This window comes from Mytilus trossulus, chromosome 12 (assembly GCF_036588685.1).
Source record: "Mytilus trossulus isolate FHL-02 chromosome 12, PNRI_Mtr1.1.1.hap1, whole genome shotgun sequence".
In the NCBI taxonomy this organism is placed as follows: domain Eukaryota; kingdom Metazoa; phylum Mollusca; class Bivalvia; order Mytilida; family Mytilidae; genus Mytilus; species Mytilus trossulus.
In genome coordinates, this window is record NC_086384.1 from 20,698,721 (window position 1) to 20,723,856 (window position 25,136).

Consider the following 25,136-nt stretch of genomic DNA (forward strand, 5'->3'; position numbering starts at 1 on the left):
TAATAACGTTACACGTTGTATTTATATACTCTTTTCAAATAGTACAATTGTGAACATTTGAATAACACATGTTTTATTTGTATAATTTCAGGTGACAGTTGGACAAGTTTGGGCATATTTAGCTGCTTTATTCATCATCGTTGTTCCACTCATCACTGAAGGACTAGACATCGCAAAAACATATAATGAAAATACTAAAGTGCACAGTGAAATTTCTGTGGCCAAACGTCGAACGACAATGAACATTAAAAACTGTGTCAGTGAAACATCAAAATCAAAAGGAAAATACAAAGAAAAGAGTACTCTTGCTGAAAATGATATAAATGTAGCTGCGGATAAAATAATTGACAGTGATGAACTTAATACTGTTAATTTGATATGACTTTAGGAAAGCATAATTAATGTTCAGAAAAACAGCCAATTTCTGTAGTAGCCACATAATTTCAAAAGTGTACAAATTATTGACGATGAATTCGAAATGACGAACCGTATATACATTGTTTTTGTTAAAAGGATAAATAAATATACTGATATGTAAAACAATTTTAGAAAAATCACATACGGTCATCAAATAAAGCACATGTGATCACATTTAAAAAAAATTAAGTACCTGTAAGTGGTTGGAAGGCCATTATACTTCAATAGAAAAGTTTGAAATGTGTGTCAACAGGCCACGCGTGTTCGCAGTCTCCAATCTTTCTTTACATACGATTACAGTCGACTGATCACTACATTTACAAAAGTTTCCTCTACCAGTTTTTGTGTGAATTGTTTACTGGACGCACTCGTATAGGGAATGATGAAATCATTGTGGGGGAGGGGCTGTAATCCTTTCGAGGCACCCTTTCTAGTATTTCATTTTGTGACTTCATTAGATTCCAACAAGGTTTTTTTCTTCATAATAGAATTGTTAGTTTTGAACAAATGTGGCCTCCAACTTATATTACGAATGGCCATTCCGAATGATTCAACAGTTTCGATGACGTAAATGATAAGGAGGAACTGAGCAATGGTATCTCAGAACTTAGAGATGTCAATATCATAATGAAAAATCATAAAAAGAAGATATGTCGACTTAGAAGTTAGAAATGTAATTTGGAAGTGAGAAATGTCCTATTGTAATATTTTATATGATGAGAAATAAATAGAATATAATGTTCTAACTAGTCTTTCGTAGAACGAGATTTTTTACCCTATTTATGAATATTTATGTACTTTAATTAACATTACAAAAGTGATTATAGTTTATAAATAATTGGTAGATTACAAATTATCATTTTAACTGACTCGTTGTTGTTTAAGATAAAATAAAGATAATAAGGACTTAAATAAAACTGTATCAAAACATCCACATTAGATGACTCAGATATAACAGTTGCACCAATCAAAATTATATAACAGTACACAAACACTGACAATATGCTTCAATGAGTTCATATTCACTGCTCTGTTTTTCACTTATTTATTTTGAAATCTATTATTACATTGATGCATAAATGTCAACTTCAAACTGATAAATGTCAAGTCGTAAGTGAGAAATGTCATTTGAAAGAACGAAATTTCTAAACAGAAATCATATATAAAACATAGAATTCATAACCAGTCTTGTTTCGTAATTTGATGGTATTAGTCAAAATATATACATATATGGGTAAATTACAAATTTGTTGTAATAATAGAAAGATTATTATATTAATGAATTGCTACACGAAAACACGACCCCGTTAGATTAGTGTGATATCATAATTATACAAAACTAAATTGAATGCAAGTACAAAACAATGTTGCAGTAGTTTGTCCTTTCTTGTGCACCGACAATGTAGTACAATATATTCATATTTATTTTAACTATGTATTAAATGTCTATTTTGAACTGTAAATCAATTGTTGATTTAAATGATGCCTAAATGTCAACTCGGATGTGAGAAATGTCAACTTTGAAGTGAGAAATGTCAAGTTAGTAGTGGGGAATGTCATACCGAATTAGATATTTAATTTTATCTAAAATCTATGATGATCCAATTCTTCTATCATGATGTTATATAAGTTTATAGAAGTATTAAGGGTGTCCCTTTTACATGTTCAATTCCTTTATTTTACATTTATGAAGTGATAAATCTTGTAAACTGCCCTTGTCTATATGATAGATAAATGTGTACAGGACATGAATGATGATAACATCAACATAATATTCGATTATAAGCGTTAATGGTGAAGGAAAATCCAAATTAGGCGCTTTGGACGCATGAAATTTGAAAAAAGTATTGATTTCATTTCAGCCTTATTGGATTTTGAGAAAACCATTAATGTAGTGGATAAGTATCAATTGTCTCTGAAAAAAGCAATCTTTCGTGGGCCCTTTATAGCTTTCTTTCGGTGTGTGAGCTAAGGCGGTGTTGTTGAAGACCGTACTTAGACCTATAATGGTTTTTCTTTTACAAGTTGTGACTTGGATTGAGAGTTGTCTGATTGGCAATCAAATCACATCTTCTTGTATCTATTTGATTATACTGCTGTTCCATTTCTCTAATCGTGTTTGGGCAAAAGAACACAATTGGTAATGCTCATTCTGAAAAACGTTATATGAAGTTAGGTGTCCTTATAGGCTCTAACATTATGGCAACGTCTATTTAATTTAAAGATAAATGACCTTTTTAACTATATCAAAATTGTTGCGCTTGCTTTTAAGCTGATGATCCAACTTTACTCTCTTTCTAGTAGCTGTTATACAATTTTGCGATCAAAGGTACAATAAGATTTTGCATTGTGTTGAGAAATGGTAAAATGAGATATATATGTTTTTGAATAAAAATAAGTACACAGATGGCCCACTCGAAATTTAATTTTCTATTCTCAGTGGACCGTGAAATTGGGATTAAAAGACTAATTTTGCATTGAAATTAGAAATTAGACAGATCTGATCATAGGAAACATGTGTACTTAGTTAAATGGACTGTTAACTTCATCAACAAACCACTTCGAACAAAAACTTTAACTTTTTAGACGGCCGAACGGACGAACGAACAGAAAGAAAAACGTAATGCCCATAAATGAAGCATAATTAATGTTTATGAACATTTTAGGCATTTACACATTTTAAGAAACTAAGACATTAAAATTTACCTTTCCCTTACTTGGACAGACCAATTTAATTTAATCTGCTCAATAATTTTATCTAGGCTGTTTCCTAATCAAGCAAATTTTGTTCTAATGTGAGGTTTTAATAATGAATCTTAAATGGCAAAAGAGACCTACTATAACAATACTAGAAACAAAGCATTTTGCTCTTTCTGAGCCTTTATTCAAGGAGAGTCAAACAGAGAATGAAATTTCACAAATTCGTTATGAAATTTAAACTCTTTGAAAATGATGCCAATCAGACCTTACTAGATATTTCAATACGTTTCAGACAGATCCGTATCATTTTAGAAATAATGTTTGTGGAAACTTTGTACTCCCTTAACCAAAAATCGAATTGTTTAATCGTTTATGTATTCTGGACCATCTTTGTGAAACAATATGCCAATGTCCTTAGGACATATTACCAATTCTGTCAAATACAATTTAACAGATCCTTTAACTATCAAATTTTTCCTCGTGTTTGTTTTTACCTTTGTTAGACTTTATGCAGTTGTATTGAATTTTATATAATTCTTCTTGTCTGCCATACTTCTGTGGATGAATATGTTTATAAAGTCGTATTTTAGCGAATTTTTGTTCATTCGTTTCTATGATGAGGACAGCAGAGATGATTAGCTAACTAAGTAACCTCTGATAGATTATTTTGCTATGGCGTACTAATGTACATAATTGTTATATTGTATTTTTTTAAAAATAAAAATGTATTTGTCATATCCAGGTCACGACCATGTTACATGTTAAATGATTAAAAAAACAGAATTTCTCAAAGCTGAATTTCATAAAAGTACAAAAACATATATCAGGTTGTACTTTTCCTATCACTGACAAAGTGTTACAATACATCAATATTCATTGCACTAATCGTCACAGATCTATTTTGCACTTTAGATAAATGATTTAGATCATACTGATGTATAATTATCCGAGTACCGTTATTCATCACTATTAAATATTTTATTTTTACGTTTTATGTGTTTGTCTTTATTATTGGAAAGTTTGTCTGTTCCATGTCAAATTCGTACTTTTGTCCCGTGGCTTTACTTGCTGTGCCAACTACGAAAAATTAAAGAAAAAATATCATTAAAAGGTTTCAGACAGCATTCTACTCGATATTGGTAAAATAATGCACAAAAATACAATAACTTGCATATTATAACAGAGCATGCTGTGTGATGCACTTATGTAGTTGTAAATGCATAGACGCAATCAATCTCTTTGAATATAAACAGCCTATCAACTGCATCATAATCCTACGCGATTAAAAGAATCCGCAAACAAATACTTTTATCTTATAATGAAGCTTGCTGAGAGATGAAGTTGGGAACTTGAAGACCCATTGAAGCAATCAATCTTTTTTTTTAATTATGAACACCATTTCAACACCATTCAATTTAATCATCTATATTCAGCATCCTGTATTTGATAAATACTACTTTTGTTTTCTCTCATTTTCATGCTATTTTCACATTAAAGGTTGTGAGCAGCTGTCTCATTTACAATCATACCACATCTTTTTATTTTTATATGTCTACTACCAACCCAACAAGTTTTAGAATCGTTGCTGTCTATTCCTATGCAAAGATTTTTTCTTTATTTTACAAAAACATACTGATGTAAAGTTTATTATTAAACTTACAAGGTGTTGAAAGAGCACTAGCATACACTTTCCTCTTCTCAACTTTTCTTTCCTATAAAAGTTTTAGATAATTATTTTAAACACACGAATAATAGTTTAACTCTACACATTTCTTTCTTAGTTTATTCAAAGATGAAGTCATTGGATAGCTTTGTGATATCATTGTGAATTTCTGTTTTGTAATGTTACATGCAAATGATGAAGCGCTTTTACAAAACACTACCATGAATACTTTCTTTTGAATAGTACCATCGAAAGTTCACATTTTCACTTATCTATTGCTCATATTTATTTTTAGAATAGATAAGTTTGAAATTTTTTGCAAAATTACGGATATCAAAGCAAAATAAAAAGACAGCACGGATTATTTGAGTACTTACAAATTTGAGTTGATTTCTAAGTTCTTTAATCAGATCGGCATACGAGGAAGACTTGGCTCTGTAGTAAAGAGCTACCAACCTAAATAATATTACCAACTAATGTGAAATCAAGACCAAATATATCAAAGCAAGTAAGTTTTAAGCTTTCTGGATCCTGATTTTTGTTTATGTCCTCGTCTTATTTCTGGTTCTTTTGGGTACATTGTCATTTTTCCCTCTCCATCTTTCGTTTTTATTTCTACGGTAGCATCGACCAAGTGGTTGATGAACTACGAACATACCAGTTATAAAATATTGAACATGACATGTGTGTTTCATCTACATAGGACTTATCAGTGACGCTGTAATCCAAATGCTTGGAGGCAAAATCAAATAAAAAGTTGTGTTTCTTCAAAATAAAATAAAATAAAATAAACAAAAGCTTCGGCTTAAAATATCTATGTCTTAGGGTAGGTGTTAGAGTTTCGAATAAATCCACATTTTATGAAATGTAAATTTAGGAAAATAACCTTATCAATATACCAGAAATCTTTATATGAATTATGTGCTATTGAAATTCTGCAGTATATTTTACTGAAGTTCAAGTCTATTACATAATTATCTAATTGATTTTGAAATCGATTTGATGGTCATCCTCAAATCGTTATCAAAAGTACCACGACTAAAAGTCAAAGTCTTGGAGTCGTTAAATGGAATACCCATATTGTTATTGGTATCAATGGCATCCGAATAACGTGTTTTTGTTTTATTATTTTTCACATGCAAGCAGTTTATATAACTAGAAAATTATTCAATACTGTTTTGATATTTGTTTATAACCAAATATTCCAAACCTAACCACAGGAAGTTTATACGAGCAACAATTATTCAAAAACCCAAACCAAATGAACTTACAATAGCAATATTATTACAGGAATAATTACTGCGGCTGTTCCAATGTATTTGACAGGTTCCTCGAGCCAGTCGGGCCAGGTTCCAATGCTATGAGATATCACATCATATGCCTTACACATCTTCTTGAAGGGTCCGCAATCTGCAGAGGGACTTACTCTGTAAAATTACATTCCGTGTAAGCATCTATTATCGGCATCTCTCAATCTTATTAATTAAAGTTTCCTTGTAAAAACTGTGGAATGATTCTTATTTGCCAATCACGACCACCAGTGCCACATACAAAAAAAACGTTTCGAAAAGGCTATGTCAGACAATTCCGTTATTTGCATGTACTTGTAATCGAAAGCTACTTAATTTTTAATTTTGTGATGTTTTAATATGGACAGTTGCTTACTTTTTGGCTTGTTCAAGAAATAACCATTTTCATACTACAAAGGTAAGATAAAGATGACAAGAGAAATAGGCTGTCTGATTCAAGCACAAAAATATAGTTATACATGTCATATTTCCATAAGTATTTTATGATACATATTTCTCTTACTTTGATTTTATGTGTTGCCGTAACAAGTACAGTACAATAAAGAAAATCGTATTTAGCAGTTTCAACCTTTCATTTTGTTGGCGTTTACTGTTGTTCTTTGGTATAATCTTATACACTATCAAATAAGTAAATATCAACTAGTAAACAAAGAGGACAAATTAAAATTTTATGGGAGAGGTCACAATTCAATGCATCATTACTAAAATTGCATGTTTCATTAATGTGTAAAATATACATTCGTAATATTGCAATATCAAAATAACTTACTCTGCAATAGTGTAAGCAGTTGGAAGTATACACAAAAACCATGTGAGCAGCAGTATAAACAAATAAAAGTTCCCAGATCGTGATGCTCGGAATACTTTCTTTGGAGCAACCATAGCCATTTTGGCGACGAATAATTGTGTGTAGAACACAACGAATAGTTTAATAATTCCAATAACTATTATCAATGGCGAAAAATATAATCCAAGCCATATCAACCCTTGTCCATATATCAAATCTAACACACTAGATGTAATGCCAAACTCACTAAGTTCTAACTGAAATTCAAAACAAGAGAGCAACATAACTACATAATTTGTTTTTTATTTCATTCAAATATATAGTACTTGAGCAATAGAAGAGGTTGTGGGTCGGGGTTTACAAAAGAGAAAATAATGGACCTACAAAATCAAGTATACAAAAATGGAGGATCAGATCAGCATAGACAATTATCAGTCTTTTGTGTATATTGTTTCAATGAGATTACGTAACAACACTATGTCGTGTTGACTCCATTTCTTTAATGTTTTTTTCGTATCCATTCATTTCACTGTGGTAAATTTCTAGCATAAAACCTTTGGATTTTTTGCTGTTGTTTTTTTTTTATAATATACAAACGACACATAACGGCAAATAAAAACATAGTCAAAAGATCGTAAACATAATCATAGAGCCCAGTAATGAAAACAGTTAACAGAGGAAATTAACATGTCTCTATATGGAGCTTTATTTAAACAAACCTGAATACAACATATTCTGCATTTTATAAACAAAGCTTTTGCAACATGAAAAAATAATCCAACAGCTATACATAAACCCAGATCTATAAACACCACTTTCAGAACTTCTTCTCCAACTCGATTCTCCCAACAGCAAACCACCTCAGTTGTATTTATACCCTAAAACATATTTCATTGAAATACATTTACTTGAAGTTCTTGTATACTGCGTCTATGGGGGAATATAGCCTACCACCTTCTATAACAGTTTATAATTGAGTTTACGGATATTTTTGTCTCTTTGATTTGAATCTTTTAAATCCCCTTATTTTTCATAATGTATTCTAATTTTTCTCTTAAATCAAGATTGTCCCACTCTGTAGCAACTACCTTTGTTTTACTAGATCATTTATTTTCGTCATAATTGTCCTTAAAAGAGGTTGGCAAAGGGTTATTTGCGTGCAACGTGTTTTGCCATTTTATTTTACGTGCAGCCTTGAGAAAAGTTCGTTATTCACCGTGTTTCGTGGATTCGGTAAAAAGATCAACGTGCAAGATATTTTTGATTGTTCGTTCATCGTGAAATGGCATTTGTTTTACGCGCTCTTCTGTGCAGATACCCCTTTCAAAATAGTTGCCGCAAGCAATGAGGAAGTAACAGTCGAATTAAACATTGTGTTTCTTGACAAAGCTATTCACACTTAATTTCGAAAATATTTTTTTTTTACTTCAGTTGCTTTTTATGCACTTTGGACGTTTTTTTCAAATATTAAGCTAGGGTAATGACTAACGTGCGTTTAGAACTATTTGGATTCATATTCATCTGGTACACTCGAAGCTATAGGTTTTGGTTGAAAATCAAATATACATTTTAAAGAAAATGGTAAAATATGTACTACTTAATCGAATTAAAATACTTTGCAATCAACATAAACTTAAGTACTAATTAATTCATTAACATTTTATGATTAATTCATACCTTATCACTGCATGAATCACTAGAGCATTCTGATGCAACATTATGTAATGACATATCAAAAACTACGAGACTTGCAAAATAAAACAATGTGGTTCTGAAAAGGTAAATATGAGAGTTATGAATTTATGAAAATTTGAATATCAGTTCATAAAAGTTAGCACTTTCCACACCGTCGCAAAAATAAGTACAATGTATTATTCACCGGAAAATATCATGCAATGATAATATTAACCTTATATATAGATATGTAATAATGTATCGTTCATTATCAGTTGCAATGTCGCTAATGCACCCTTAGACGATATTTTTTTTTTATTTTTCCTTAATTGATTTTTCTAGTATTACTCTTTTTAGTGGAATGAATATTTGATTCGAATCTGTGTTTTTTCTCAGTTATTCACCGGATTTTTCTTACAAAATTGATAACTTAAACTTTCCATTATTTGAATTTCCCTGACATTAAGAATCATATAATCTCTTTTGCTTATATAATTTGTATAGTTTATATTACGTCTTTGTAGACTTATACTTCAGCTTGTGTTTCGATTTAAATAAGCTATTTGTAGTTGCATTTACCTAAAAGAATGCAATTATCTAGATAATTTCTTATAAATAATGTTTTTGTTACATAATACTGATTGACGTCAATAAATATCGGTATCGATGTAACATAAAATATTTCCGAACAATTGTCTCAAACATATTATCACAACAACTTGAATCGTGACAAAACTTGCCTAAACAGTGTAATCTTTAGAGCTGTTCTGGGTGGCCATCCTTCTAGATGAACCAGAAATTCAAATAGAAGAGGTATGAACAGTTTCAATAAAGAAACCACTGCTGACAGCTGAAAGAAATGTTCATTTCACAAATTATCACGTGCATTTCATTGTGTAAAATGCATGTGATATGAGTACCAAGCTGCCGTTGCACTGTTCAAATATATATTTAATCAGCATTAAATTTAATAATTTGTTTTGTCTTTAAAACATATAATAATTGAATACTTTTCTGTATGTAAAAGCTTTGAATACAACAGGGCAATACCACGAACGACTAGATAAAGGAAGATGTGGTGTGAGTGCCAATGAGACAACACTCCATCTAAAGAGCAATTTATAAAAGCAAACCATTATAGGTCAATGTACGGCCTTTAACACGGAGCCTTGACTCACACCGAAAAACAAGCTTTTAAGGGACCCAAAATTATTAGTGTAAAACCATTCAAACGGAAGAACTAACGGTCTAATCTATATAAAAAACGAGAAACACGTATACATTACATAAACAAACGACAACTACTGTACATCAGATTCCTGACTAAGATATAGTCTACTTTTAAAACAATCTCAAACAAGTTTACGTGGTTTCGTAAGTATACATGTATTTCTCAGTAGAACAGGTACATATAGCATGTATAGGCTGTTTACTGCTCTTTGGTCGGGTTGTTGTACTTTTTACACATTCCCAATTTTCATTCTCAATTTCATTTATGTTATAGTGGCTCTTGTATTTACACAAGAAATTATCTAAAAAGCAAGCAGGAGAACTTTCTTTGTAAACACTCATATGAAATGTTAATCATCGTGTTGTAAAGAAGGACTGAAACATTTTTGCTTTCTTAACACTAGAGGAAATCATTTAATGGATATTCAGGACCAGAAATGAAATCAAATTGGTTTGTTTCTCATAAAACGGTCGATATAGTAGTTCTTGATCATCCTTTCTGTTAGAAGCTAAAGATTCGATATTGGTATAACTCACATAAAACAAGTTGCCTAATAATAAATCTTTAAAATGAAGGAATCATACAAAAATGCTATAGTCGATATTATATGGGGGTTTTTTTTTGCTATTGTGCATGTAAAACAAATTTCGTTTTGGTCTTTTGGAAAATGTTGTTTGTGGTGTTTTTAGACCCTTCTACAACAAAATTTGGTTTACATGCACACATATAAAAATTGCGGTTTTTTATCCAACGCAATCATAGGTTTGAACGAAGTTTTCAATTTAGACTCGTATATATATATATATTTATAAGTACGTCTGAGCCAGTGACAACTCAACAACAGATTTCATCCATCGGATCACCAGCAGTGATGGTGATACATGACTGTGTACAATATGTATATACAACTCGTCTAAAAATAAACCCAACAATGTTAGACCTGTAAATTTGCTTTCGCGAAAGCAAATTTACAGGTCTAACATTGTTTGGTTGATGTTTAGACGAGTTATATATATTAATATATATATTTGTTTATTAACCATTAGTCATAAGCTAACATGCTGAACTATGTACATACGTACCACAAAACTTTCTTCTTATAGATATAGGAAGATGTGGTGTGCCATTGAGAGAACTCTCCATCCAAATAACAATTTAAAAAAAGTACCATTATAGGTCAATGTACGGCCTTCAACACGGAGTCTTGACTCACGCCGAACAACAAGCTATAAAGGACCCCAAAATAACTAGTGTAAAACCATTCAAACGGGAAAACCAACGGTCTACACTTCTCTAAGCACATGAGATTACCAAGGTTTTCCTTAGTGTTCTTGTTGCTCAGTCTTTAGTTTTTGATGTTGTGTTTCGTAAACTGTGTGTGTTTTGATCATTTGTCATTTGTAGTGTCATTGTCAGTATCCAGAAACACAGTCATGTCATGATCAAGGAAGGCATCACAGATAAAAAAGATTCTTTAAATCAAATAAGAACTTTCATTCATTTTTTTACATAAATAAGTTAGTTTTCTCCTTTGAAATGTTTTACATTGTCTTATCGGGGCCTTTTATAGCTGACTATTCTGTATGGGCTTTGCTCATTGTTGAAGGCCGTACGGTGACCTATAGTTGTTAATGTCTGTGTCAATTTGGTCGTTTGTGGATAGTTGTCTCATTGGCAATCATACCACATCTTCTTTTTTATATTATTACCTTATAGAGAAATATAACGCAACAAAGAATCACCTGATATTTATCAAACAGTGTCTTTAGTTCTGTGGGTGTACTATCTGGAAGCTTAAATTCGTCAGCAACATAATATACAAGATAACCACTTCCACCGAGTAATCCCAATACAATTGTATTGCTGATAATACGACCAAGATATCGCAGGAGTCTTTAAAATAGAATCGAAGAATGTTTCTTATATCTATTTATTTGATTAAATGTAGTTTTGCACATTTTCATATCAATGTACACATTACGTTATGTAAAGAAAAATCACTACTTTGTCAAATATGGAATATTTTTCAGCTATATATTACATATTAGTATGTCGCTCAAATACTTGAACATTCATCATAAACCAAGAGCTCCATGTTGTGTCGTTGAAATCATATCGTCATAAATTTTACAGACCCCATCATTAGTTGGTTGACCTTTACGCTATAACCCTTTCAAAGATGAATTAGATTAAATCATTAATGTCGTAACTACAATCCCGTCCCCTTTTCACGAATGTGACCTACCGAATAAGACTAATAACAGGGTGTGTAGTTGCACAAGCAACTGAACTGGTGCCGTAAATGGAGCAGAAACCGTTTAACATTCCGAAGCACCTGAGGTCACTCACAGTTTTTGTTGGGGTTTGTGTTGCTCAGTCTTCAGCTTTGTAAGTATTTGTACTATTGTTTGTCTAGTTTTTTAAAGTTTTTAGCTGTCCGTTTATTTACGTTTTGTGAGTTTGAAGCCTCTCTGGTATATTTAGCCTCTCATTTATCAGTGATTATTGGTTTCCAACTTAATTTTGTCAAACAAACTTCTAAACTATACTCAGAGACTATAGTATTTTGGCTTTTATGTTGCTGTCTCGTTGCCTTTGCCCTGAATCTAATTATACTGATATATTTTTATAGGACGGTCTGTCTGTTGGTTACCTTTTTTCCAATCTTGGTTTTCTTGCTTTACGTTCTTCTCTTATTCGCTCCTAAGATAGAAAATAAACTTTTTAAGAATAAAGTTTGCATTTAGAAAATATGTATATCTAATTTTTATCGATGCTTTAACATAAAAAAAAAAAGAAGTTTACAGGCAAAAATCTTAATTACATATTACATATTTGTGTTTTCGGACATGATAATGCGTTTGCTTATATAATCATTAAGTTCACAACAACGATGACGGTTCAGAAAAGTATCATCTTTGAGGGCATAAAAATGAATTCAATAAACCACAGGCACTTGTCTCTGGATTTTAAAAAAAAACTATAAAACCAAATACAATACAGGTTATATTAAGGTATATATGTACCATATGCGATCGAAAAATTATTCATGTTATCTTTTAATTTAAATGATTAAGCTTATGGGTTGCATGTTATAGATGTCGATTATTCAAGATTGGTCAATGTATAAGGAAATATCATTCAGCATATACATTGTTGTTTTGATGATTGATTCATGTGTTATTGTTTGATTCACCTCAACATGCTCAAGTGGCAACAAAAATGCATGTTAATTCAAAGCAAGAATATATTGATTATAAAGATAATAAATCCAATCGATATGTTCTACATAGTGCGACTCCCGGAGTGAAGATAAAAAACAAAAACGAATCAACCAACAGATCGTGTTTTTTTATTGCCGGACGGGTACGTTTCAATGAACCATATTTTGTAACCCTTGTCATCATGTATGGTTGTTGATCAAGCGATGTACCATACATTATGTATACGGCAATGAGAGAGCATTAAAAAGTCGCAATATATTGTAATATTAAGGTCAACATAAAGTCTTTGAAAAAGCAAGTGTCAATACAATATAGCGTTGCTTCGAATCTTGAAAATAGATCAATATACTCAATAAAGTATATCAAACCTGCTATACCTTTAACTCCATACACAACGCTTTTCGTCTATCTTTCACTCCCTCTTTTGAGTATATTGTGTGGTCCCATGAGCTGAATGTTCGAAGAGCAAACTCATAGTCGTCTGCATTGTCAGAGAGTTTACTTTGTCGATAGCGAATATGCATTCTGAAAAAGATTAATTATAAGAAAAAACAAAAAAAGGATCTTATAGATATCATGATTATAGTATTTATCAGATTCTTAATTTTGAGGATTTTCATTATAAAAGCTGAAATTCAACGATCAAAGATTGGGATGGAAGTACGAATAAACTCATCACTGATACCAGAATATAATTGTTTTTGTAGTCTACAAAACGACTCTTCAGTTAAAATCGAATCAAAAAAGTTCAAAAGGCCAATTAATTACAAAGTTTGGGAGTATTGGCGAATTGAAATGTTGTAAAAGATTTTCCCAAATACGTACAGATAAGGTACTTGTAATATATGCCTGAAGTAGCGAATCCTTTGTTTTTTGGATATGCAGCCTTTATAAGTTCAACTCTCTATCTAATACTTTCTGTATTTCTGTGTTGAATGGTCGGTTTTGCGTAAACGTAAATGTTTGTTCCAGGATATCATCCAGGGCGTTTAATGCAAATACAAACAGAAAAGGTCCACATTTTTGCACCTGATTTACGAACGTAATTATTCATTTGACCTCAAGTCCCTTTTTCAATGTTTATTAGTTTTATTTTTTCTCTTATAAAACTGAAAAATTCTATACTTTCGTTGAATCTGTTGGATGTTCAAAGTTAAGATAACTACAAATAACTTCCGCCACAGCAATTACTATCAAATGAAAGACTGTAAGATGTTCCAAGTTAAGATACAACTAAAAACCACTTACGCCACAGCAATAACTATCAAATAAAAAAGACTGACTCCCATCCAGGTGAGAATATATGCTAGCGGTTGATTGTATGTGTTGTGGATTTTATCTGAGCTGTAGGATCCAAACAATAACATGCTTTTAGATAACCAGCCCTTCAAAGAAAATTATAAGGTAATAAGTGGAAACTGCTGGTTATGTTGTATTCATGTTTGGTTGATGCAAGAATATCTGGAGACGTTTGATCTGTCAACGCAGTCGGGTCTTGCTCAAGTAGGAGCGATTATCTCGGTTATTTTGTTTTAGCTAGAATTGTCTTTTTAGTCGATTGCTAGTCATGAATTTTTAACACAGAAAACCCACTGCAGTCCATTTTCTGTTACTCTGACCCATATCGGGAAAATTTGGATAAATAATACTTAAGTATTTCTTATAACAGAACGAATATGAATGAAATATTGAATAGCAGTTGGAAACATCACACAGTATCAATATGTTGTTTATTGATTTAGACTTTAAAACAATTACCATCAACACACAATATGCAAAAAAGATGAAAATAAAACATACGTTTAAGAAATAAAATTCAACTCCTGAGCATTATTTTGACTTAAGACTGGCACGTGAATATTCTGTTTAGATCAAGTATGTATGTTCCGTATCTCCCTCCTTTAGTAGGAGCAACACCATGGGTTATGGTGTTAAAAGGAAGACATTTAACACACTGTATCGGTACAGATTTAATGTGAGCATTTGCCTATCCAGTCTCCAGTCAAGACGAACAATGTTAACTTAGTTCTGACTTACAAACTGACTAATAGATGAGTTAAACGATTGTGGTCCGTCAATTGCCTGAAATAGAAAAATATTAATTGAAAATGACAAATGTTTCGAAAACACCAATATATGTGATATTCAAAATAAAAGCAAAACATTGACACTCAGTCCTTGATTACTTTTAATCTACCAGCACGTAGTCTTATCATTATATGTTCATAATTATAAATGAACTGTTAACAAATTTTAATGTTTTGAAATGCCAAGGCTATTCTTCCTCAGGAATCGATTACCTTAACTGTATTTGGCACAACGTTTAGGACTTGTTGGTCCTGAATTCTCTTCTCCTTCGTAGTTTATTTGGCCTTTTTAACAATTTTGTTAAATCGAGTGTCACTGTGAGTTTTTTATAGACGAAACACGTGCCTGACGTAAATATGAACTGTCAATCGTGGTATCTATGATGATTGTATGTTCAACCAATGGCATATAGGTATAATATTGCCATATATTTATTACATTGACTTTGCAGGATTCGCGTCACTTCCATGGTCATATTATATGAATTTTAAACATAGTGTTTCTGTATTCATTTTACACTTTCGTACAAACCTTAATGAAAATCAACATTTACAGATTTAACGGAAATATTATTTCACTGTACGGGTATAAAACAAAGTCTTGAGAACAGACTTAAAGTTAAACCATTCAAATTTAGCTTTTCCTGATATTGTGTATATGTTGACCTGTTTATTTGCTAAAACGTTCATCAACAAACAGACAAAACAATAGCCACAGCCAATAAAATTATATGAGATTGATTACCCTAACATATAGAAATAATTAAAACATTTTGGTTTTAGTATCCAAAGGTGTATAACCCGAAGCAGGATTTGATTGAACTTTTGGGTTAATTATTTTTTAATTCTCTTCAACAAAGTCATCGTTTTTCTTTTTCTATTGATTCATCCAATTGCAACTGATTCATTTTGCTTTCAGAAAATAAAAATGAATATAATACTAGTACAAATATTTGCTTATTCTATTACGTTTTACCTGTGGAACAGTTATAAAAGATATCATCAGTATTCCTGCTGCTATATTCAACAACAACAAAATCCTCAAGAACTTAAAGTATGACGCAACATTGCTTCCAAAGTAAGCTAAAACAAAAGAAACAAAAACAAAAATGACACAAAATTACTGTCAAAACTAGCTTAAACAATTATAAAGTATGAAACATCATAAGTACCAAAGTAAGCTAAAACAAACAAGTTTAAAGAATAACGCAACAGTGCTGCGAAAGAAAGCTAAAACAAGCATACTTTACTGTCGAGTTACTAAAAAGCCAATCAAACAAATATAAAAAGTTTTTAACTACACAATGTACGTTGTTTAGTGATTGGTAAATTATGAGTTGCTCTGTATTGCCAAACAGTTTAACATAAAATGAATGGAGACTACTTGACGCGGGATTCTTTTAGAGTAAACGTTTGAAACATTCTGTGAAATAGAGAAAAATGGGAAAATTCATGAAAAGAATAATCAATGGTACGATTAATTTCAAAATATTTTAAAACAAGAATGTGTCCCAAGTACACGGATGCCCAACTCGCACGATCATTTTCTATGTTCTGTGGACCGTGAAATTTGGGTAAAAACTCTAATTGGCAATAAAATTAGAAAGATCACATCAAAGAGAACATGTGTAATAAGTTTAAAGTAAATTGGACTTTAACTTCATCAAAAACTACCTTGACCAAAAACATTAACCTGAAGCGGGACGAATGAACGAACGGACGGAAGAACGAACGGACCCACAGACCAGAAAACATGATGCCCCTCTACTATCGTAGGTGGGACATAAACAAAAGTAGTAACCACCAACCTGATAAGTTTGCGATTGTTTCTTCCCACAAATTAAATGGAACAAATGTGTAATTGCGGTTCCCGCTCTGCAATATAAAATTCATAAAATTCGAATAAACATTATTATTACATACAAGGGGAACTATATTTGTACATTTGTTAACATATTTTAAAGTTAGAAAAGTTAATAGAGGTTTCGTTTTGTATGAATAAAATTAACGGTACCAATTTTCTTGCACCAGATGCGCATTTCGACAATACATGTCTCTTTAGTGATGCTCGTGGCCAAAATATTTGAAATCCAAAGGTTATATAAAAGATGAAGTGCTATAATCCAAAAGGTCCAAAAAGTATAGCCAAATACGTGAAAGGAATCAGAGCTTTGCATGAGGGAGATACATTCCTTACATTTGAATTTATACTCTCTTTGCAATATTGTGTCTCAGCCAGACAAACATTTACAAAAAAAGAAGGAATGCTCTTCAAAAACTCTTACCGGAAAGACAATATCAGTTAAACAAAATATTCAATCATTAATATATAAATATTTGCTTCTAAGTTAAATTTTCCAGGTGTTACAGAAACACTGCCTTTTCCCAACCAGACAGGACACAAAACGAATACGGAATGTTAAAAAGATTGGTGTTGAATTTATTCTCAAAATGTAACATGTCTTTTATGTTATTTGTGACGATGGAGACAATAAGATATTCTTAATTTTTTTCAATGTGTATTAATTCGTTTTACCTTTGTTGTTGATTCTTCTATTTCTTGTTCACGTCTCCTTCTAGTATGAGTCTTTGAGTATATTAGTCTAAAATGTACAAATAAGTATCTGAAAACCAATGAAACTGTTTATTTGTCCTATACCGTTCACCTACTCTTAAACAAGTATATACTAGTGGTGTAAATTCAATCAATATTAAAACCTAGATAAAATAGGGAAAGAAACACAGTTCGAACATAACACTACGCCATAATATAATTAAATTATTCGTTTTAATACTAGTGAGACAATTGCTTTCATTATGTTTTATTTACATGAAGAGTAGATATTGCCACTTTGCGAAGAAAAACATAATAAGAAGCGAACATATTCGAATTGATAAATTGCTTTTGTGGTTTTCAAAATTAAAATATGATGTATTTGTTGATAATTTGGGTCGACTGCGGTAACTTAATAATCATTACCAAAAGATTTGTAATTGAATGATTTTATTATGTGTAAAAAAAAATTACTCAATGTTTAAAAGTTATCAAGGGTACCAGGATTATAATTTAGTACGACAGACGCGCGTGTCGTCTACATAAGACTCATCAGTGACGCTCATATCATGTTTAACATTTTTCATATTCAGTACCTTCGCAAACCAAGTCGTTCCCTCATAGACATAGGCGTTTCTTTTAAATTATCGAGCACTGTGTCTCGGAATGCAGATCGTTCCAATGTATTAAGCATGGATTGCGCAGCTTCAAAATCATTTTCCGCATCAAAACTATAAAACAAAATTTTATAACAAACACAGAACGAATTCAACAACTTCAAAATGACGGGGATTGTATGTGTATTACACATGTTTGTATTTGTGCTTTTTCCTTCTTACAGTTTTCTTTTGAATATATGTACTTGAATATGTTAAATCAGCTTTATACAACACATTACATACATAATATGCAATAAGGTGATGTGTTATGTTTGCCAATGAGAAAACTATAATTGAAGACAAAAGATCAAGGCATGCTAAACTACTAGTAGTCACACATTATTAAGATTGTGTATTCCAGGATATAAACGTAATAGTAGCTGTTAAAAAGCGTAAAGAAGCAAAGTTGTATCAATTTTCCCTTTAGATTTCTTTTTGTCGTTCTTTTTTTACAACAATTAATTAAAATCATACTAATATTTGAATTGAAATACACGTTACCCGTCATTTCTGAAAGCATATCTCATTCGTTGTAATACGTCTTCTGGTGTCACGTGACTGGGAGGTGGTGCTCGAAAATCAAACGTTGCTGGAAAATTAAAAATCCTCGTTGCATCAATCTTACTTTTTTTTTCAATCACAATAGCATCAAACCGTTGGAACTTAGATGTTTATTAGTCTTTACAATTTTTAATTTGTATGTACACTAAACTATTTAATGTGATATTGGATACAGGTATAATTCCTGAAACTTGGACAGCAGGAATAATTATACCAGTTTTTAAAAATAAGGGTAGTCCAAAGGATCCAGATAATTATAGAGCTATAACATTAATTAGCTGTATAGGGAAATTATTTACTTCCATTATCAATACTCGATTGATTTTTTTGGCAAATGAAATTTCACTTATAAATGAAAATCAGGCTGGCTTTAGAAAGGGGTATTCAACTGTAGACAATATTTTTGTGCTTCATGCACTCATAGAGCTGTATTTCTCATTTGAAAAAAAACTTTTTTGTACTTTTGTAGACTTTCGGAAAGCATTCGATACTGTATCAAGATCTGGTTTATGGGAAAAACTTCAATTGAGTAATATTAAAGGGAAGTGCTTTAAAGTTATTTTTAATATGTACCAAGGAATCAAATCATGTGTAAAATATAATGGATGTCAGTCAGATTTTTCCCCTGTTTAGCAGGTGTAAGACAGGGGGAGAATTTATCGCCGTTTTTGTTCTCAATTTTTCTTAATGACTTAGAAGATTACTTTAAGAATCTAGATGGGATTCCACTAGAAACTGTTAAAGAGAAGTTTCAAAGTGAATTGCACATATTTTTTGAATTATTTGTTATATTATATGCCGATGATACTGTAATTTTATCTGAAACAGAAGAAGGTATGCAGAGATCATTAAATATTTTTCAAGCATACTGTGAAAAATGGAAATTAGAAGTCAATTTAAATAAAACAAAGGTGATGATTTTTAGAAAGAGAAAAAGTAAGAAGAAATTTAAATTTTTATTACAAGACAAAGAACTTGAGATTGTCGAAAAAATTTCTTATTTAGGTGTTATCTTTAAATATAACGGTACTTTTTTAGATACCAAAAAGAAACTAATTGATCAAGCACATAAATCGATGCATTTTATCCATAGAATTGTTAAAAACGAAAACATTCCTATAGATTTACAACTGAAATTATTTGATTCCATGATAGAACCTATTCTTTTATATGGTTCTGAAGTTTGGGGTTATGAGAATTTGAAAATTATTGAACAGATGCATTTGAAATTTTGCAAAAGAAATTTAAAAGTCAGAAATACTACACCCAATTTTATGGTGTATGGAGAATTGGGAAGATTCCCTCTGCAAATTCGAGTTAAATGTAGAATGATTTCTTATTGGTGTAAAGTTGTAAACAATAGCAGTAAACTCAGTAGTTCTTTGTACAGGCTGATGTTATCATTGAGGAATAATGGCCACTATGTTTTCAAATGGATAGATTCTGTTGAATCAATATTTAACAACACTGGTCTAGGATATATTTTCCTGAACCAAATTGGCTTTTGTGATAAAACTTATCTCGATCGTATATTGAGTGATCAGTTTATTACCTCATGGTTTGGCGATATAGAAAATTCATCCCGGGGACAATTTTATGGGTCATTTAAAAAGGACTTTGGACTAGAAAAATATCTGATCAGACTATCTGAACAGAACAGAGGGTGGATAACTAAATTAAGGACATCGAACTTACGTATTCCAATTGAGACAGGCCGTTGGCAAAATATCCCTAGACCAGAGAGAATATGTACTTTATGTCATAAATTTATTGGTGATGAATTTCATGTTTTATTTGTATGTCAACATGATTATATTGTTAATTATAGAAACAATTACTTACCTAAATATTATACTATTAATCCTTAATATATTAAAATGGAAGGATTATTGTCCATATGTAATATGGAGGTCTACAAACGATTGTCATTTTTTATTAAGAAAATTGCTTGTTTATTCTAAAATATTTACCATTATTATTGTATTTCTATGTGTTTAGATAGTACTGCATGCTCATTTCGTCATTCAATTGTTTATGTATTATACTTTGACCTCATGTTGCACATTTATGTGTCTGAGCGTTATCAATAAAAAAAATCTTGACAATATGTATGTATAAATGTCATAAATACCAATCAACAATAAAATTAATGAGACTTTTTTTCATTTTTTATAACACTTTATGAAATTCGATTGGTCGTTCTGAATATTTTTGGAGAAGAATGGATAATCTAATTGATAATTATTTAATTATATACGTCTGTTGTGTATGGAAAGGCAAGTTAAGTGCCGTGTCAATGGTCGTATTCAGTTGTATCTAAATGTTTTGTTCTATTGCTAATTATTTGATGGCAGATCTTTCTTGTTTGATGTTTTTACAACTTCTTAACTCTCTTCATTTGAACTTTGGTGAAAAGTTGTCTCTGGAAATTATACTACTTTATTTCTATAAACACGCATGTGTTGAGCAGGATCCAATTACCTTTCCGGAACACATGAGGTCCCCCTTAACCCCATCCCATCCCCATTGTTTGGTTGGATTACTGTTGCTGTGTATTTATTTTTTCATTTGTTGTCTTATTATGTAGTTTTCCTTATACATGGCATTATTCTTTTGTTTTCGACTAACGATTTAAAATAATCCTTTTGTATCTCTCTTCTCTTTTTTGTAGACTTTTGTCAATTGTCGAAGTTCATATTATATTGTTTTGTTTTTCCGCTTATTTTAGACGTATACCTCTATCCTCTGTCATTCTTATTTCAATATATTGTAAGATTAATTGTACAACTCATCAGTTGTTTATATTTTGAGACGTCAAACCTTTTTCATTTAAAGTCTTTAAATTCGGAATATTGTGTGTTCCACTATAACAAGTTATGAGCTATAGTGAACCAACTGTTGAAGTCATGTATTGTGTTTTTGCTTTAATAAATACTTTGATCTGTCAAATTATCTTAATTTTCATGTACTTTAACATAATCATGATCCATGAAAATACAAGTTTTCTTAATAGCTTGAGTCCTCAATATGTATACTCTATATATTGTAGAAAATTTTGGCATACTATCCCTTTTTCGGTCCTTTTTTATTATTTAGTTAAGTCTATTCTCACTGTTGGGTTACTACTATGTGATATGTTATATTTATTTTCATCATTACCTGCCTCGCTGTGATGAGATATTGTTCCACTACCTTGTGAATATGTTCTTACTCTTAGTAGAGCATCTTTACCAATTAATAATGGTGTTTCTTCATCCATCTCATCCGAGCCATTGTTCTGAGATTTCGTGGACATTGCTAGAAATAAATAATTAATTAAAACTTTGTTACTTTTCGTCTGACTTTTACAAAGATATAGGAAGATGTGGTATGAGTGCTAATGAGACAACTCACCATCCAAATTACAATTTATAAAAGTAAACCATTATAGGTCAAAGTACGGCCTTTAACACGGAGCCTTGGCTCACAATGAACAACAAGCTATAAAGGCCCCCAAAATTACTAGTGTAAAACCGTTCAAACGGGAAAAACAGTTTGTTTCATATGTGATGTTGCTACACAGCTGTCATGAAGCGGATTGGCCCCACGCTAAAAAGGCATATCCGAACCCGTTCTATTCTATTACTTTATGTCTTTCAAAAGTCTTGAATTATGAGTTTTTCCATGACTTTAGGCATGAGTTGCTGTTTTACATTTTGTTTTTCGTTCATTGTTTTGCACATGTCAGATCGATGATATTTCTTCTTTGAACTGTTCTACGTTTTGTAATGCCGTGACGATACGGTATGAATTTTGTTGATTGTTGATAGGCGCTCGGTGTCAAGAAAAATAGACCCTGGTGAATATTTGTCTCTCGACATTTGCATACCTAGTCGTTTTATTTTCATAAAGTGTTGACCAATAAGTTTGTTTTTAATTTCACCTTACGTTTAGTAATTGAAGTTAGAATATGGACAAGTGAGCGTCGCATATGTGTTACTATTATTATAGTGATTATGAAAACATGCTTGAGTCCCATTAGTTTTGGTTCTTAATTCGTTGTCATTCAATACATTTTTTCTTCATAATATGACAAATAGAAATACTAAAAATTACTGTCTTTTGTTTTGTTGATATGCAGCTTACTTGACTCTGAAAACTAATATTCAATTATGATTACTAATATAGAAACAGAGAGACTAAAATCAGCATAAATATATATGTCTCTACTTATTGATTACTTTTATACTTGTTTCATAACACTGATACACAAACCCATATAGAAATAGATAGTTTTAACCTACCTACATCTGATTTCCCTTTTTGCTAATGACAAAAAATAAAATTTGAAAGCTTAATCCTCATGTCAATGTCCGTATTTTTTAAAGTATGCAAATGGTAAACAAAGAAGTACACCATTAAATTCAGAGTTAATAACATCAGATGATTAAAGCTTTGTGATCAGATTAGTTTTATCAGGTTATCATAATTATATAAATTTTGATAGATAACTATATGGTGAATATTTATTAGCTTGTTTATTATCTGTTAATCTCAGTACATCTGTCATTTCATTTCTTTTATTTGACGCGTATTTTGCAATAATGCATATCAAATTAATATTTTAAAGAGAATGTATACTTTACTATAAGTATTTTGTTTTCTATTGGAATATACAAATACTATCTTTTGATGAGGTCAATAAAGGATGGTTTTATTGACATTTCAATCTTTATTTTCACTGAGGACAACGGCCGAAGTAAATATCAGTTTCTAGTGTCGAGTAAACCACATAATTTGGGAAACAAAAGACAGTAATGGTTTTATTTCCATTTTCCATATTCTAAGGAGAAAATATATTTGATGACACCAATAACCAAACATTTTCTTATATCTAAACACATAAACGTTAACCCTAATGACTGATTCATGAAATGATCGATGACGAGGTCAGTCGAGCCAGGCTATCTGAGTATATAATAGACCTTGTAATTAAGGATTAATATGCTAAATACAAATATTATACGATATCATCGCCACCGACAACACATTGCAGCAAGCGATACCAATATAAAAAAGAAGATGTGGTATGATTGCCAATGAGACAACTGTCCATAAAAAAATGACACAGACATTAACAACTATAGTTCACCGTACGGCCTTCAACAATGAGCAAAGCCCATACCGCATAGTCAGCTATAAAAGGCCCCGATAAGACAATGTAAAATAATTCAAACGGGAAAACTAACGGCCTTATTTATGTAAAAAAAAATGAACGAAAAACAAATTTGTAACACATTAACAAACGACAACCACTAAATTGCAGCCCAAGTCAGAAAAATGATGTGTGCCCTTTTGCCAATTTCATAAGTATATAACCTATTATTAACTTATGATCATCGCTACATCAAGAATTTGACATTGAGTTTGTTGAAGCATAACTTTACGACAAAAGATATGATGTCATCTTCCCAATTGTGATATTTTTATTTCTATCTAGCAAAATTAAAATCAAATCTAAACGTCCTTTGCGTTCGTTTTACTCAGATTTCTACGTTGTTTTGTTTCTGCTATTTTTCTTTACTAGTGTGAAGCTAGCCGGCGTTAATATTCATGAGATTAGACCGCGTATGAAGTCTTGTTGGTAAGTAATTGAGTGTGATAATAGAATTACTTCTTTTTAATTTCAGAGCTTTCTTGATACTCAATCATGGATTTCATGTTCTTCAAGTAGTATTATATTTTTGTGTTTGATCCATCATCAGCGGTAAATAAAGGCAACAGTAGTATACCGCTGTTAAAAACTCATAAATCCATGGACAAAAAACAAAATCGGTGTAACAAACTAATTATCCGAGTTACAGCAATATTGGATGGCTGATCATCACAAAGAATATGCATGGCTAGATATTTTTTTGAACTGGCTGTTGTTACAAGTTTATAATTTTAAAAGAAAGTTATTCTACGTTTTCAATTGAGGTGAAATATAAATTTCTTAGAAAGCTGCACTTAACATTGAGCAGCTTGCATAAAATTCAAGAAGTGCCTGAAATTTCAATTATGAAAATTAGTTTCATGTTTTTCCATTCATCTATCAGACTCAGATTTGGTGAAATCTCTGAAATGACCATAGGTAGTTTTTGCAGCCCTGACTTCATCCAAGAACTTCTCATGATGAAAAATCAGAAGTTAGCATTATCCTTTAACTTTACTTTCCGCAATATAGATGATGTTCTCTCACTAAATAAAATTATAATTTGTGAGTATGTTGAACGCGTCATTCTATAACA

The 25,136-nt window shown here is 31.2% G+C and overlaps 2 protein-coding genes across 2 annotated transcripts in view; one reads left to right on the forward strand and one right to left on the reverse strand.

Annotated features, from left to right (window-relative positions):
- LOC134692295 (uncharacterized) overlaps positions 1–1,962 on the forward strand; it is a 100,218-nt gene extending 98,256 nt beyond the window's left edge. The window contains exon 15 of the mRNA XM_063552745.1: positions 92–1,962. Coding sequence (XP_063408815.1) covers positions 92–382 — 291 coding nt within the window. The 3' untranslated portion in view covers positions 383–1,962. The remainder of the gene's footprint in view (positions 1–91) is intronic.
- A 1,645-nt stretch (positions 1,963–3,607) lies between these two features.
- Positions 3,608–23,282, reverse strand: LOC134692296 (transmembrane channel-like protein 3). The gene is made up of 20 exons (XM_063552746.1): positions 23,151–23,282; positions 22,027–22,164; positions 18,808–18,895; positions 18,244–18,378; positions 17,630–17,696; positions 16,902–16,968; positions 16,070–16,176; positions 15,044–15,088; positions 14,255–14,391; positions 13,384–13,531; positions 12,436–12,485; positions 11,525–11,675; positions 9,292–9,401; positions 8,555–8,648; positions 7,597–7,755; positions 6,860–7,134; positions 6,052–6,207; positions 5,158–5,236; positions 4,778–4,829; positions 3,608–4,194 (listed from the first exon to the last, which is right to left on the reverse strand). Exons 2-20 carry the CDS (start codon positions 22,160–22,162, stop codon positions 4,109–4,111), a joined length of 2,142 nt encoding a protein of 713 aa, XP_063408816.1. The 5' UTR covers positions 22,163–22,164; positions 23,151–23,282; the 3' UTR covers positions 3,608–4,108.
- Between the last annotated feature and the right edge of the window lie 1,854 nt (positions 23,283–25,136).

Excerpts from the sequence above, each read along its gene's own strand:
- LOC134692296 (XM_063552746.1), bottom strand. The coding sequence starts at position 22,162 with ATGTCCACGAAATCTCAGAACAATGGCTCGGATGAGATGGATGAAGAA. Across the intron at positions 13,532-14,254 it reads TTGATAGTTATTGCTGTGGC|AATGCATATTCGCTATCGAC; the intron begins GTAAGTGGTTTT and ends AATCTTTTTCAG. Across the intron at positions 9,402-11,524 it reads CACTGTTTGATAAATATCAG|CTGTCAGCAGTGGTTTCTTT; the intron begins GTGATTCTTTGT and ends CATTTCTTTCAG.